At 45.6% G+C, this 16837-nt stretch overlaps 1 protein-coding gene across 10 annotated transcripts in view; it reads left to right on the forward strand.

Moving 5' to 3' along the window:
- The window catches only part of pou2f2b (POU class 2 homeobox 2b), a 73282-nt gene that overhangs the window by 49480 nt on the left and 6965 nt on the right, over nt 1–16837 (forward strand). For 7 of the 10 annotated variants that reach the window (XM_085471726.1, XM_085471727.1, XM_085471734.1 and 4 more), the window contains 12 exons: nt 11111–11176; nt 11372–11406; nt 11785–11841; nt 12678–12797; nt 12987–13322; nt 13677–13782; nt 13875–13966; nt 14080–14226; nt 14320–14461; nt 14618–14766; nt 15273–15470; nt 15571–15806. In XM_085471726.1, coding sequence (XP_085327852.1) covers nt 11111–11176; nt 11372–11406; nt 11785–11841; nt 12678–12797; nt 12987–13322; nt 13677–13782; nt 13875–13966; nt 14080–14226; nt 14320–14461; nt 14618–14766; nt 15273–15470; nt 15571–15806 — 1684 coding nt within the window. Of the gene's footprint in view, nt 1–6357; nt 6469–11110; nt 11177–11371; nt 11407–11784; nt 11842–12677; nt 12798–12986; nt 13323–13676; nt 13783–13874; nt 13967–14079; nt 14227–14319; nt 14462–14617; nt 14767–15272; nt 15471–15570; nt 15807–16837 lie in introns of those variants that run through there. The other 3 variants (XM_085471731.1, XM_085471735.1, XM_085471733.1) reach the window with 3 other exon arrangements.

Consider the following 16837-nt stretch of genomic DNA (forward strand, 5'->3'; position numbering starts at 1 on the left):
TGAGACAGGAAAGATGAGGAAGAAAGAGCACAGAGGCTGATATATTCCTCTCAGCCTTTTTTTCCTCCTTTTATTTCTCCATTTCTTCCCTTGTTTGTGTTTGTGGGCTTTGCTTATCAGATCCCAGCTCCATTCAGGGCCTCAGTCAGGGGAAGAAGCCAGACGCCTCCATCTCTCTTTCATTCAATCTCTGTCTCTCTTTCCCTCTTGCTTTCCTGTGCTCTCCCTCTCCTAACCTTTGAGAATAAGAGCCTTGAATTTGAATTTCAGAGCGACCTAGCGAGCGAGAGGAGGTTTCGAAGGAGGAGGAGGGTGAGGAGTAAGAGGGTAGGGGTAGCCGGTGGAGGGGGGGATGTTGGAGCTGCGGTCGTTGAAAAAGGGCCTGTTCAGCGCGTCCCCCGGCCTACCCCCTCAGAGTGGCCCCGATCGATACAAACTCGGAGCAATAAAGCTTTCCCCCTGTCATCTCTGCAGAATACAAAGCAGAATAGAGAGAGGGAGAGAGAACGAGAGGGAGAGAGAGAAAAAGGGGGAGAGAGAGAGGTGAAAAGCTGTTCCGCTAGCCAGACCAATTTCCTAGCCCCCCTCCCCTCGTTCGCTTCACCACCACCTCCCTAACACACCATCACCACCACCTCTATCACCCCCTTTCCTTACCTCCTTCTTCTTATCATCAGTCTTTCACCCCCCCCCCCCCTTCTTTTTGCACAATATATCCCCCTGACTGTATCGCTGAACAGCTATCCATAATAAATACAGCATAAATTAAGTATACAATAGATTCCCTGTTTGCCCAACTATCAGAGAAAGACAGGTGAAGGTGGAGGAAGAGAGAAGGGGGAGGAAAAGTGGCAAAAATGGTGGTGTGAAGTGGAAAGAAGTTGCTAAGGAGTGGGGTGGATGAAGAACTGAGAGGGAAGATAGTTATAGCAGAGGATGAAGTGTGTGTTTAAGGGGGGATAGGGACAAGGTAGGGAAAAGCTGGGGGGGGGGGGGGGTTACAAACAGAGAAAGATGGATGTAACAATACAGGTAGAAAGGAAGGTGGAGGAATATTGATGAGGTGGAGGAAGGAGCAAAAATGTGTGGGGATGTCTGAGGCAGCCATGGAGAGGAGACGGAGAGGTGAAGGGGGTCAAACAGCAATCCCTTGAATTGAGAGCCAATTACTGTAATTGTAATCTGGATTCAAAGCATAGAGACGCAGCAGTGACAGGCACAACGGAGGCAGCCGTGAGCACATACATGCACACAACGGACAAAGTGTGTGTGTGTCCACATCTCTGCATGCTGTGTTGATTGTTCTGTGAAACTGCAGTTGTGAGTGCATTTTGTGTGTGTGTGTCCCATCTCCATTCTTCTCCACTGAATGGCAGTGCAGGAGTCAGCCTGCCAATCAACTATTGTACTCTTGTCAATTTAATAATATTTCTGAGTGCTGACCTCCACCGCGCTGCAGCCATTGCTCTATGTGCTTGTGTATTTCTGTGTTTGTGTGTGTGTGTGTGTTCCTATATATTTCTGTCTCTCCCTCTTTCACCTCAGTCTAACCCCCACCCCTACCTCCCCTCTCCGACTCCCTCCCCCGGTCTCTGTCTCTTATTTTCTCCTTTATTAGAAGAAGATAGTGCGAATCCTTCATCTCTCCTTCACTAATTCTCTCCGTTATTGTCCCTCCGTTCAGCCCTCTGTCTCTCCGCACTCCTTCATTCGTGTCCTCCTTTCTTTTCTCACCATGATCTATATCGCTCGCCTCCTTTTTAAGTCGCGCACCGGCCTCCTTCCTGTCATTTACCCTCATGCTTTTGCTTTCTCTCATTCTTCCTTTTGGCTTGTATCACCTCACATCCATATCTTTGCTACTGTTTCCTCCCCGGATCTCTTCCCTCCATCATTTTATCTCAACTTCCTGGTCCTCTCTCCCTCTCAGTCTCTTTTCACTTTCTCCCAGCCAACTCTTCCTGTCTCATTTTCATCATTTCCCTCCCCCCTTTTTGCTTTTTCATCATCATAGGCCATATTTAGGCAACTCTGTGTCCCCCCCTTATCTTTCCTCACCCTCCCTCACTCACTCCATCCTTCCTTCCTTCCTCATCCCTCTCTCCCTCCCTCCACCCTGTTCGTTCCCTGGGGAGGTCAGTAATAATGGTAGTGATGGAGTGAGAGAGGGAGGTGCGATTATTGTCTTGTCGGGAGTCAGAGGAATCGATCGGCCCAGAAATATGAGGCGCGAGAAAGAGCCGCTGTGTCAGATACAATAACCACCCGCTCCCGGGGGCTTACACACATACACACGCGCACACACACACAACATACAGGCCCGCATTCGACACGAACATACACATTTATTTGGTTCGACGCAAGTGCAGACACTGACACGCACACTCGTTCGTACCATCTTTCTTTTTCATTAACGCAACGCGCACACATCCCTCTTCTTCTGTGGTGGAGGAGAGCAGCGAGGCAGCCCAATCATCTACATGCTTTGATCTGAGATAAAGCATAGAAGTAGATCTGTTCTGATCATTCTTCATGCACAGATAAAGGGCAAGGCGAGGAAAATCGCTCACACACCTTTCACTCACGTAGCTATAAACAGACATAAACACACACATACGTGCGCACGCCACACACACGATCACACTGAGACCTTTCACTGCTGTTGCCTGGCAACGTGGCCGAATGTCCAATCCGAGCAGAGAACAGTGGCCAGTGATGTCACAGCTGCTGCTGACCAGCAGGTCTGAGGGAGAAAGAGGCAGGAGGAGAAGAGAAAGTTTGAATTGGTGAAAGGAAAAAAAAGATGGGGGGGGGGGGGTGTGTCACAAAAAAAGAGAGATGGGTGATGATGACAGGGTTTGAAGGAAAAGAGGAGGGACATATGAAGAAGAGGGCAGGGGGACAGGGGGACAGGTGGACAAAAGAAATTGCCCCTAGAGGTAGTGGTTGCCATAAAGTAATTCTGTCTGTATGTTGCGCTTCTGCACAACGGTCTGTGTTGTCCATGTAAGTGAGCATTTTTTTTGTAAAGTGGCCTCAGTGCTCCTTGATCTGGTCATGAAGCCGGGCCAAGGGAACCCAGTCCCTCCCCTGCAGACCCTTCACTCCTGCACCGAAAGAAGCAGAAGAACAAGAAGAAGAGTGGGTGAGAGGCGGAAAGATAAAGATTTGAGCTTCAACCTTGGTAGCGCCGTGGGAGAGAGCGGTGTCTGTCTAGACAAACCCGGCTCCCTATGGGCTGCCGAGATGATACAGAGAGAGGGGGGGGAACAGTGTGAAAGCAGGATGGAGGGGCAGAGGGGGGCTAGAGGAAAAGGAGCAATTGAGAGGTATCAGAAACAGGAAAGGAATAGGTGTTGCAAAGGTGTAGGCGGCTGAGATGGTGCCGGTCCCAAGGTAGCCAACAGTGTGAGTGTGTTTTAGCCCCTGCCGCTTCTCGTACAAAACCTCAACCTCTGTAGTCTCCACACTGCTCGACCTACTGTTTATAATCCTGCTACTCCTCATGAAACTGCACACCACACACACACACACACACAATACACAAGACTGGATTCTAAATCTCTCACCTTGTATAATAAGAGTGTTGCTGTTTGACTGTGTGTTGGCTTGGTGGGTCCATCACTGAGCCGTGCTCTGTCCCCGTCTATACGAAGAGGAATATGATGGATTATATGAATTAGAGCCAGTGTGTGTGCTCCAAGCCCGAGGCTGCACTAGATATAGGAGGGCTGAGCCATGGAGGGATGCTGAACTGGTTTGGCGTCCTCAGAATCGTCCCTGCAATGACCCATTATACGCCGTCTCCTCCCATCCTGCTTACCCCAAGCAAGTTAACATGCTTTCTTCAATCTTTTTATCCCACTTTGCCTCCTCTCTATTGCTCACCTTTATTCCTGTCACTGTTTCACAGCTCCTTCCTTTTTCCTTTACTATTCCTCATTTACCCCCCCCCCCCCCCCCACCCCCAATCTTAGTAACCTCCAATCCTCCCTCGCTACTTCTCCCTAACTGTCTGACAGTGAAGTGATTGATGGTGCTCCAGAGAACTCAGCCTCCCCTTATCCTCCTCTCCGGGGTCCCACTATCAGATCGTGTGTGTGCATGTAACTGCGTGTTTGTTTATTGTCTTATAAACTTAACTTCTAGTGGTCGACAAAAACACGCACCAAAATATTGCACATTTGGTTGTTTATTATTATTTATTCAGTTTTCGCTGTTAGCAATAAGATGAATATGTAATTGCTGCTGGTCCATTAATGCTATGTGTTGTCCCCATTATGGCTAAGATTGGGCTTTCTTGGCCATTAACTGTATAACACACACACACAGAGCACATGATTCACCATCCGCTTATTAGGGCTACTCCAACAGCACTCCTGTCACACACACATACACATAAAAACACACAAAGACACATACACTGGTAGTTATGTGCGTAGATTGGGGTTTGAACAAAGGTCACGGCCAAAGCCAGGGTGCCTACATGACCTCTGACCCAGTGGACCGCCTCCTCCGCGACGCGCAGTCTGTCACTGTCCTTGGACGAGCCTGTTGGGTCGGTTCCCTCACAAACAAACCCTCCTTCTCTCACCGCTGATTACTAACAGACACGCAGATCTGCTCTCCTAATGAAGGCAGAGCTGTGTGCTTCAGATAAAACTGAAGGTGTGTTTCAGGCCTGAGTGTCGGTTTGGTGTCCGGTCTCAGAAAGAGCCAGCAAAAAACTAATTTATACACATCCTCGCATTCTTAGTTTTATTTGATCATCTCGGGTGGTTAAGAAAATGATAAAGTGTCCTTAATATGTAGCAGAGGGATTGATTTTTCATGTTATACAGTTTATTTTCTGTTGAATATCTAATTTAGATAAATAATCATTTATTAAATGATCTTGTATATTTGGGAAGTTCTTTACCCATCACACCACAGTCTTGATCCTGATGTGATCTTTATTGTAACAACATATATGGACAGCTGTAGCCTCAGTCTCTTTTTTTTTGTGATTCAGGACAAATTCAAAACTGTGTCTCTGTATAACTGAGCACCTCCAGTGGAGTGCTGTATGCACTTCTTACTGTGCATCTATCCAGGAGTACATTGGGCTGTTGTAAATCACCACATAAAGTATTTATAAGGTTAAACTTGGGAACTCTGCTGCCGTTAGCTTTTGAATTAGTGAACTCGGACCAAGGGAGAAGGACGGGGAGGGGAGCGGTGCTCTGACTTCTCGTCTGTGGATGGTTCGTTCATCAGCTTTAGAGAATCAAGAGTGCCACCTTGTGGTCGCTTCATCCTGCTGCCAGGGCAGCACGTTGACACAGATGTGAAACCGTAGGCAGTATTAATGCTGAAACACGCTGATCTGCTTCCATATGATCATTCATTGGACTCAGATTTTCACTTATTTACCTCTTGGCCTTTTAATCCTTGTGGGCGACACTGATAACAACGCGTATATAGTTTATCTTCCATGTTCCACATTCGTGCCACATCTACCCATCACGTGTAGAGATTCACGTTGTGGGTTTCTGTGGTGTAGCACTCACTGTGGCGTGGTCAGTGGTACAGTGAGTGTTGTGACTGAGTTTTTCCTTCCTCTCGGCTTAGAGTGGAGCTGTGGTTGTTATACTTAGCTGAGGATGTCTCACATCTTCTCTTGTTGGTGTCGACCTCCCTCGACAGACCACCTTACGCCCACTGGTGTACTCTCTAATGGCAGTCCCAGCGTCAGACATAAACATAGATATGACCGGGGCGCGGGAGCCGTGACTCATGGTAAACTGATAAAACTGCAAGATCTGGCGTAGAATTTAGGGGGGGGAACGTGATCAGCTGAGTTTTGGAGAAGTTTTGATCCTCCGCTGGGTTTTATAGTATATAAATCTATCATAGAGTCGTCTGTGATGTCAAACCCGCTGTTTTTCTCCTTTGTGTGTGTGTGTGTGTGAGTGTGTGAGTGAGTGAGCGTGAGTGTGTGTGTGAGTGGCTGTTTCCAGCCGCGCCATCACTTTCCGACGGCACCAATCATCCCCCTCCTTTTCAACTCCTCTATCTATTCGATCTCCTCGCTCACTCACTCACTCTCTCCCACTCTTTAACCTCTTGCGTGTCTCCAATTTCTTTTTTTATCTTTTTTGTATTTTTCTCTCCTCTTTGAGAACAGTTCCTACTCTTTTGAGGCTTACTTCCTGTGTGTTGCAGGATGTGGGGAGGAGGTGGGGCTTGGGGGGTGTGGACTACTGTCATGTGCATGTGTGAGCGAGAGAGAAACAGAGAGAGAGAGAGAGAGAAGAGAGGGGAAGAGTAATTCAACCATATGATTTAATACACTCCTCCTTTTGGTTAGAGAGCGACAGAGAGAGGGAGAGTGAGAGTTATTCTTTAGGTCGCGTATACGCTCTCTCGCAGATATGACCAAGACAGCGGCAATAGCAGCAAAGGACTTCTCCAGTATGTGGTTGCCAGGTGAGTGACTGTCTGTGCAGCTCTCTATCGTTGCTGGCCTTCATTTACCAAGACCAATTAAGCTTTGCGTGAGTTAGAGGGACGTGTGTGTGTGTGTGTGTGTGTGTGTGTGTGTGTGTGTGTGTGTGTGTGTGTGTGTGTGTGTGTGTGTGTGTGTGTGTGTGAGAGAGATTGTGATATGCTGTTGATTAATGCCAGTGGGTCTAACAAGCTCAGCTAATTGGGGAACATCAAAGGGTGAGAGGTGGTACGAGGGATGGAGGGGGGGTGGATGGATGGATGGATGAGTGGACGCCTGTCTCTTGCATAGGGAAAGGTCAGACACTTCACCAGCCCGTAGCATGCCTCTGTTTGTGTGTGTGTGTGTGTGTGTGAGTGTGTGTGCGTGTTTAAACTGAATATTGAATGCTAAATAACCTTGAGGAAAATGTAATGAAAAGTTTATTTGAAGAGTCTTTTCTAACATTCAGCTAATGAAAGGCGACTTCTGCAGCTCGACTGTGTTTCTGTACTGAGATTACTTTTCATTGTCCATCATCAAAACGCTTTCTCTCCAGTGATGAGCGCCGTTACTTGTGTGTTCACTTTACAGATGTTTTTTCTGATAAAGTGCATCTTTAAAGCTGGAGGATACTTTGTGTTTGTGTGTGTGCGATGGAGCATTGCATTGATTATTGCTCATTTTCAAGTCTGTCAATGAATTCCAAACTCTCTGATTTAAGGACAGTTATGTAAAAAAAACCTTTTTTTTAGCCTCAGCATTTACAAATAATGCGGAGTAGGAATAGTGTAACTCTTCCTACTCTGCGTCTGGGTGGTCCGCTCAGCACAGCCTATGAGAACAGGCAGACAAAGTCTCGGTTGACCGACGACCTACGAGAGATCAGCAAGCAGTTAGCTGACTCACCCGTTACCCGAAATACAATTTCTAAATGTCAATTAGCTCACATTACTCAGTCTTTGTCGTCGAGATAGAATTTCTAAAAATATATATATATAAGATCTGTGATGTTCACGGTTTATCAGTGAGTGATTCACGGCACAACATTCACAGAGTCACTCCTTAACCTCATGTGGTCACTGCTGTGACCTCTGGGAAGATACTCTGACCAAAGTGACATGTCCTTCTCGCAAACTTCAACAAACGGCACATCACGCCAGATTATGTAACGCACAGCTTCACAAAGGTGCACCGGTGTGGAAAGCCAGTGCGGTAAACATTCGTGTATATCGGGAATAATCTTGTACAATTATTTTTGATGTGTCACCTCGTGAGCCGTGTTTAGGTTTTCTGTAAAGTTAATCATTTTTGCTCATTTTAAACATTGAAAGTAAATGAATGAGGGAAATTAAGTGTAGAAATTTGAAAGCACTCAGTCTTATTAATCTGGTCAAAGTACATCATTGCCATCCGTAAAAAAAAATTATTTACACTGTGTAGAAGTGGGAAAAAATGATTTTATGGGCATTATGTGGTGGTGACCTTTGTCTCTCAGTTCCAGCAGCATTTGGTTACATTCATGTGTTTTATTCACTTGTATGAGGCATTTTTATGTGTTACAAACAAAAAAACACAACAATAGTAACTTAGATTAAACAAACGACCCAAACTGACAAGAGCAGAGACCCTCATGACATGTTATGGCCTTGTTGTGGCATCCCAAATTTGTTCCTTCAGGTTCTCACTGTATTTGTTTTTTCAGCTTGAGTTCTTCTCTTGATTCCTAAATCATCGTTTTATTATTATTATTATTTCTAATATTATTAATATCTGTCCAGCCCCATATTTTATCATTACTATATTAACAATTTAGACACTAACATGTTCTTCCTGCTTGTCTCATCCTGGCACAGATATGCGATTGGTGTTGACATGACTCTTTGACATTCACTTTTAAATGGAAAATGTTTCTTTGCAATCAAATTCGGCAACCCTCAGCACCGCTTGGCTTCTCAAATCTGTAGTTAGTAAGTTTTATGACTCCAGTTCCCAGACACCCCCCTTGGCGCTGGGGTTATGTCCTGAATCAGGAAGTTGGGTGAAGAGTTGGTGGGGAGGGGGGGAAGGGGGGGGGGGTTTGCAGGGTGGTTGCAGTGGAGTTTCATCTCGGCCAAAATACCCAGAGGAGAATAACAGAAACAGTCCAGACTGAGCACAGGCACTGTTGTTCCTTGTTCCTTTCTATTGCATCATTTATTCATGACACAGGATTATACAGCATTAAATTTGCTCTGCTGTGGATTCACTCAGTATGGTGAAGCAACTCTGAACTCTACTGTTTAACTCCAAGGGCTGCATATGCTGTAGCGGAGCAACAATGACAGGGCTGAGCAATTAAACCTGTTAGAAGCACTGTCTTATCCCTGCAGTAAATGCAGTTTGCACCACATGTGCAAAAAAAACAGACAAGAGATGTGTCCTCCGCTTACACTGTAAACATGTTCAAAGCGTGTAAGTCACCCCAACACGAAATTATTTGTGTTTGTGTGTGCAGCAGTGTGTTGTAAAAGAGAGGGAGGTTTTAAAAGAGTGAAAGAGAGAGTGAGAGAGAGAGAGAGCAGGCTAATATTAATAGCCTCGCTGACAGTAAGTGTTGGGTTTAGCACTCTGCGCTCAACCCGGTACAAGGGGAAGTCGGGAGGGGAAGTGAGAAAAAGACACTACATCTTGATATACTGTCCCACCACTGTATTACTGACCACATTATCCACCATGCTACTGTCTGTAGACCATTTTTAACCATGAATCAACGCGCACCTTCTCCCCGTGTCCTGCGACGGGGCAGCGCAGTGCAATAGGCAGCACTTTGGGAGCTCTGCATTACTTCGGTTTTATGAGCTGGGCAATCATTTTATATGAGGAGGGGGATTTGGCTTTAGTATTGTACACTCCACGCGCTGAAGATCGCAGTGTAACAGGGCCCAATGTGGAAGAAGTGGAAATTTTACAGTGTGTTATAGATTTTTGCTGTGGGGTACAGTTTGTTACGCGTGGCAAAAATTTGTGATTATTTAGAGGAAGATGTTATTTCTGTGCATATTCGGTGGGTTTTTGTCAGAAGTTGAGCAACACTGGGCAGTTTTTTTTTTTTTTTGGTTTCACTAATAGCCACATCACGTAACACTGAAAGCAGGTGCCAAATGAAATGCTGGAATAACCGCAAACTGACCAGAATAATATATTAACCAGATGTTTGCATCCGCATCGTTGGGTGACCGATTTATCTTCAGCTATTTGAGGGAAATCCTGCAGTCAGTGTGTGTGTGTGTGTATGCACATGCGTGTGTGTGTGTGTGTGTATTTACACAGGGTTATAGCCACTGGCGGCAGAATGGCGCTTTTCAAGCTGATCATCACTTCCCCCTTTCCCTAAAGACACTATGTGTACCAAAGTCCACTGTTCTCACATCTGTTTCACTGAGACGAATGTGTTTCTGCAGCTGAATGAACATCTGATAAGGGAGTGACTCTTGATCGGTATCACTTTTTACGATTAGTGACTGCACTTTACTGATGCTTTGCTAATTTAAAACTGGCCTGGGGTCAGTGTTGGTCAGCAGAGCATCTTCTTCGTGTGTGATTACTGCCCCCTGATGGCGAAAACAATGCTTGACCACTTGCTTGTTGGACATTTTCTATATTTAAGGTGTCATGCTGATAAAAGGCAGAGGGAAGATGTACAGTTTATGTCATGTGCAGCCCGTGAGACTACAGGATGAAGAGAGGAGACATAAAGAGGAGAGGAAGGGGGGGGAAAGAGTAGAGAGAAAAAGGAGGAGGGAGACTGAGAGTTTATTATGCAGGTGGCAGATATAATTAGTTGGTCGTTGGGCAGATTTGCATGTTTTCACAAAAGGGAAGTAGCGCTGTGTATCTGTGTGTGTTTGTGTGTGCGCATGTTAAGGAGTCAGAGCAGGAGGGGAAAAAAGGGTTTCAAATGGACACAACAGTTTGTGGTTTCAGACAAATAAAAAGGCTTTTATAATGAAATGGTACTGTTGTACTGTAACATAGAAAGAAAACTGCTAGAGAAACACCCACACACACACACGTGTGTGTAGTTATATATAAACACCCGCTCACCCACACTAATTATCTTCAGTCCCATCTTTCCTGTACACCCTGCTACCAAAATGCTCCCGTGTTTTTGTGCTAATAAAGTAATTAAAGACTTTAGCTTATTGTCTCCCTCCATTCATTGCTGTTGCTATAGGGACTGTCCCAATTCAACCAGGAAGTGATGTGGTCTTGTAATGAGTGACACACAGTGTGAGACATTTTTAGTACACCAAGTCTCCCACGTAAACACCTTGAGTTAAATTTAGAACCAGCAGACACCTTGGGTCAACCTACTCTTATGTTAAACCACTAATTGGAAAGAAAGAATGAATGAATGTGGGCTCAGTGAATGATTCAGCTACATTGTGTGGTGTACAGTGTGTAGGCTCAGGCTGTGACCTGAAAACATTTAACCCTAACCTATCTGAGATGAGCGCCCTGGCCGTACTCTTTTCCCTTCTGTCATCTAGATTATCTCCGCTTGCTTCTTCTGTTATTCTGTCGCTCTCTGCACTTTTTATCTGACACATATTTAGGAGTCAGCCTGTCTGACTTGTTTATCTGCGTGCTTTCCTGTTACAGATATCAGGATGTCAAAGCCAGGAGAGGCTGAAAAAGTCGGGGCTGACTCACCATTGGAGGGCACAGGTAAGCGGCGAGGGTCTGAGAGGCAGACGGCAAACACACACCCACACGTACACGTGATTTAATGCGGAATATATATGTTAAAAAAAAAAAAAAAAAAAAAAAGAGCGACACATGCATGACTTCGGAAATTGCAGCTGTAAGTTGATGCAGTGATGAAGATGTCATTTATCACTTTTTCCTTTGCCACCCACGCAGATTCAGAGCGGAATGGACCAGAATCAAATCATCAGGTACATGTTACTCCTGTGTATTTACCTTCATCTTTTTTCTGATTGATCCACCTAAGAAGAAGATTCAGTGTTGCACACACACTCCAGCACAGAGTCTGACATAAAAAAAAATATTTACTTGCAACATTTTGATAAAAGAGCTCCATCAAACCTGCCTTTCCTTTCTTTTTTTTATCTGTTTTCACCAAAAGTCGGTACTTCCAGACAAACTAACCATCACTTCCCCCATCGATTAGTCCCTCAGTTATTTGCAAGTAACATCGCAAGCTAACTTTTCACACAGTCAGGAATCCAGATATCCATTTTTCTTTTAGCAGAGATGGAATATGATGCATTTTGAAGTAATTTCTAAGACTGTGTCTAATTCTTCTCTTCTAGACTCAGTCAATGAAAGCCTGTCCTTTTCCTCTGTCACCAAACCTGAGCAGCACCAAGGTGAGTGTGTGCTTTTGCGTGTGTGTCCACATTACTGAACTGTGTGTGTGTGTGTGTGTGTGTCTGAGCCTGTGTTTGCGTTTGTACATCTTTTGTGTCTCAACGTCACACGCTGGGTTTTATTGACGGTACGGCTGCTTCAGCTTTGTGTTCATTTCTATGCACTGAATTACTCTTTTGTCACGCTCGACGTTGAGGTTGATAATGTGTCGACTCTCCACCCAGTCCCCAATGTAAACACGTTTGCAAAGAGCAGAGAGTATGATGGCACTCGTGTTTTTCACAAAGCCTTTTCAGTACTGAAGTAAATCTGAAATATTACTTCTCACCAAAAGGTAAAATCTTCCCTATTTGCATACCACAAGAGATATTCAAATAGGTACGCTGGAAAAGATCCCCTCTGTCTGTCTGAACATGGCTGGGTCTGGGAGGAAAGATCAACTCTTTGAGAAGGATGGGACAGGGGAAAAAAGTCTAGTGGAGTTGTATTTTATCACACAGACTGGGGACACATTTGAAGCATTCGAGGAAATTGCACGCTTTAAGACATTCAAATGATTTATCCTAGTGAGCTATGTGTCTTAAACATGGATAAATTCTTATAGTCTCATGCTCTAGAATTGAGTTAAAGTAGCACTTAATTAGTCCAATATTATCCAAAGATATTTAATATTTTCCTAACTTATGGATATCTGTGACAGGATGGCATTTGCTTGCATAGTCTCGATTGGATAATTACAAACACGTTTATATCAAATCGAGCTTTAATTCTAGCGCTGGCCCTCTAACCGTGTTTCCATTTCTGTATATGCTTTGCTGTTATGTCTTCATCTTAGAATAAGATGGAGGAGTGTGCTGACATGTCCCCAGCCCTCCCTTCCTCTCACGGCCCGACCCCCTCACAGACTGCTCTGCAACACACACAGCTCATGCTGACCGGCTCCCAGTTAGCAGGGGTAAGACTGACTTGTAGTATGCTCACACAGACACGCACTTGGCTTTTGCTTTTGCCTCGCTCGCTCCTCTGGTGGTGCTTTTTGAACACTTTGTTTCCCTCTTTTGTCACCTTTGTGCATTTCCCACTCTTGATTTCTTAATCCTCTCCTCTCCTTGCTTCTCCTCTCTTCTCTCGTCCTTTCCACCAGTTGACAGCTCTGTTGCCGGCGCAGCAGCAGCTGTTGCTGCAGCAGGCTCAAGCGCAGCTCCTGGCTGCAGCTGTGCAGCAGTCCAATGCAGCCCATGCAGCTCACGCTGCCCACGCAGCCGCCCAAGCCAATCAGCAAGCTCAGGCAGCTGCAGCAGCCAATCAGCAAGCCCAGCAGCAGCAGCAGCAGCAACAACAACAACAGCAGCAAGTGGGGCAGCAGACTCAGTCGCAGTCCCAGGGACAGAATACACAGGAGCAGAGCGCCCAAAGCGTCCCTGTCCCACCTCCTCCATCCCAGCTCACCCTCTCCCAGCCAATCCAGCTCACTGCCCAGGTACTGGCTGCCGTTAAAGCCACTTCCTGATGAGCGGCGTGATTGAGGAGCCGCTATCAATCCATGGAGCAGCTCATAATGCATGTCTACTGTAGATTTCGTGATTCACAGTTTCCACCTTGCATGAACGCACACATTTTCCTTTTCTTAACTCTGACGTGACAGAAAAAGTTTTTCCTTTCGCTTCTACGCGTTCTGTTGGTATACATTTCATATACCTCCTTTCCTGAGCTGGAGGAACCGTATATAACATACTAGCACATTTTGATGTGACTAAGCCGTCCTTCTGCTTGTAGAATTGCAAAATCTTATTGTCTGTCTGATGTATCCGTTCTCTCTCTCTCTACTGGAAAGGACATTCAGCAGCTGCTGCAGCTACAGCAGCTGGTGTTGGTCCCCGGCCACCCGCTCCCGTCTCCTGCCCAGTTCCTCCTTCCACAGGCACAGCAGAGCCAGCAAGGTGGGGAGGCCCTTTATGGCAGAATAACTTATAGATACAGTCATTTCGACACAAATTATACACAGAACTCATATTTTGCTTTTCTTCTTTAGGACTCCTATCGACACCAAATCTTATTCCGCTACCTCAGCAAAACCAAGGGAGCCTGCTCTCTGCTCCGACTAGAATGGGGCTTCAGGCACAGGTACAAGGAAACTTTGAAGCTTTAGTCAGTGGAAAAGAAAAACCCAGCCTCAGCAGCACGAGTCATTAACAAACACCTCTGTTTCTGTCTCACTTTCACTCCTCCCGCTGCAGCGAGATAAGGGTGTGGAGGTGAGTGGTGGAGGTGTGACCACGGTGCCTTCCGTGACCTCTCACCCCGAGGACCCCAGTGACCTCGAAGAGCTGGAACAGTTTGCCCGCACTTTCAAACAAAGACGCATCAAACTAGGCTTCACACAGGTAAGTGAGACACCCCTCTACACCAACACTACATGCTTTGGGGGTTTTTGGTGAATACATTTTAATTTCTTTTGCTTTTAATCTGTCCATCAGGGAGATGTAGGCTTGGCCATGGGGAAGCTGTACGGCAATGACTTCAGCCAGACCACCATCTCCCGCTTCGAAGCCCTCAACCTGAGCTTTAAGAACATGTGCAAGCTGAAGCCACTGCTGGAGAAGTGGCTGAATGATGCAGGTGAGATCACTGCAGTCACACAAACTGGAATATCAGATTGAGATAGAGATGATTCACAGTATTTTCCAAGAACTGCAGATGCACAGAGTAGGTGTTATGACTGTTGTCAGTTGAACGTTAAGCTTGTGTGAACGTGCTGGTGAATTTGCCCTTCAGAGACCATGTCCATAGACAGCACCCTGCCCAGCCCCAGCTCCCTGTCCTCACCCTCTCTGGGCTTCGACGGCGTTCCCTCGCGCCGCAGAAAGAAGAGAACCAGCATCGAGACGAATGTACGTGTGGCCCTGGAGCGCTCTTTCATGACGGTAAGATGAGTCAACTTATTATTACAGTGACTGTCTTTTTTTCTGTATTACACAGGATTCTTTTATCTTTATCCCTTTTATGTTGGTGTTGCTCATAGGTTATACACCAAAAAAAACAAAACAACTAAATGTGGATTTTAAAATATTAAAAAAGTCACCGAAATACTTACTTAATAATACTTAATCTTGCCCCAAATGCAAGATCCACCGAGGCAGACTGATCTGACAGTAGCTGGCTTCGCCCCTCTTAAAGTGTTTTTAAGTACAAATAAAGATGTTTGTGGTTTCCTGTCACCACTGTGTATGGTTTTGTTGTCAGCCTCGCAGCACTTGTAACAAACACATTGACAAATGAAGCCTTCAGCTTCATTAGACACCTGACAGTAAAGTAATTTGTGTACACAGCCTTTTATTTTCTGTAATTTTCAGATTTTCATTCTTTGTGGTTGTGAAAATTCTTCACGTCTTGCCGTTGTTAATATTTTCCATCATGCCGCCTTCTGCAGAACCAGAAGCCTACCTCAGAGGAGATCCTGCTGATCGCCGAGCAACTCAACATGGAGAAGGAGGTGATCCGGGTCTGGTTCTGCAACCGCAGGCAAAAAGAGAAGCGCATCAACCCGAGCAGTGCCACTCCTCCTCTGCCCAACCAGCCCCCCACAGCCCCACCAGCGCACAAGCCACCCTGCTACAGCCCTCACATGGTACGCCTAGTCGAACGCATTGCAGCAACTTTCCCAAAAGTATTTTTATCGAAGTCGTCGGTAATAAACACGCCGCTGTCCTCTTTTTCCTCTCTGACAGATGTCCAGCCAGATGTCACAGGCCGTGACGAGTCTCAGCAGCACATCGGTGACCACCATGTCCTCCGTCTGCCCTCTGACTTCCAGCCTCACCTCCACCCACCCCTCTCTCAGCTTAACCCACACCCCACTCAGCTCCACTCCCTCCCCGGCAACTCCACCTCCTCCACCTATTCCTCCCCGCAGCACAGCCAGCCCGGCCACCCCCAGCCACAGCACACTCAACCTTAACACAGGGTAAGAGGCCACGAGGCCTTCACAGCAAAGCACCTCAGAGCACCTCTTACCACCGCAGCTTTCACCCAAATAAATGCAGGTTTGACGATAGTGACAGAGAGACATATGTGGCGTAGCTGTTGTTCTGTCTTTGACAGATTTGATACCTCTCTGAGTTTGACGACTGACTGCTGTGGATCCTGAACGTGGAGCGTCATCTCTGGTGCTAGCAGTGTTGGAAAATTAAAAGCAGCAATTCAGTGCAGAAAAAGAAACGTTCCAGTTTTTATTGGCAACACCCGTTTTGTGCTTGTGAAGAAAATAAACTTTGCAAACAGGAAATATAATATTTTGGACATAACTCAATTCAAAGCTGTGACAAGCACATTTAAAAAAGATTAATTCGCCTCCACTGTCAGCAGAAGTATCAGAAAATATACATCAAAAAATATGTGTAGGAAAAAAAGGGGAACTGCTGTGCTCCTTTTTAGCTCCATATCCCTCTAGACTAGCTCTGCATAATAATTCATAATAAGCCTGAATTATCTTATACCAGCTCCCTGTGCAGCTCCTCAGTTTATCTCCCTTTAGGCCAGTTTTCTTCTGATTGCCTCTCATAAACAAAATAGTTAAACAGAAAGTGAATAGGGCTGATGAGCCTGAGATGATCAGGTTAAGTGTATTGTGCTCACTGACGCTATGTTGAGTCATAAGTAGACAAAAAAGAAGGTCTTAGACTGAAAATTTAGAGCCACCTGAAGCCTAAATATTTATCTCACACGGATTACGTTTACATATACTTGTATCATTAACCCGAATACTAATTAGTCATTTAATATGAGTAATATTATAAAATGCAAAGGATTAATATTTAAAACCAATCTATGTGCGTGGTTGAACATTAACCTTACCCACCAGCAACATGAAGTCAGAGGTGAATCATCGGTTTTAATCATTTATCTTGATCTGCAGTCTGAAAACGCAACTGCATACGGCCACACATTTCCACAAACACTGCTCACAATCAATACTGCACTGCTCCACGCTCGGTT

This window comes from Copadichromis virginalis, linkage group LG11 (assembly GCF_057382275.1).
Source record: "Copadichromis virginalis isolate Kocher_CV1m ecotype Utaka linkage group LG11, C_Virginalis_male_GT1.1, whole genome shotgun sequence".
In the NCBI taxonomy this organism is placed as follows: domain Eukaryota; kingdom Metazoa; phylum Chordata; class Actinopteri; order Cichliformes; family Cichlidae; genus Copadichromis; species Copadichromis virginalis.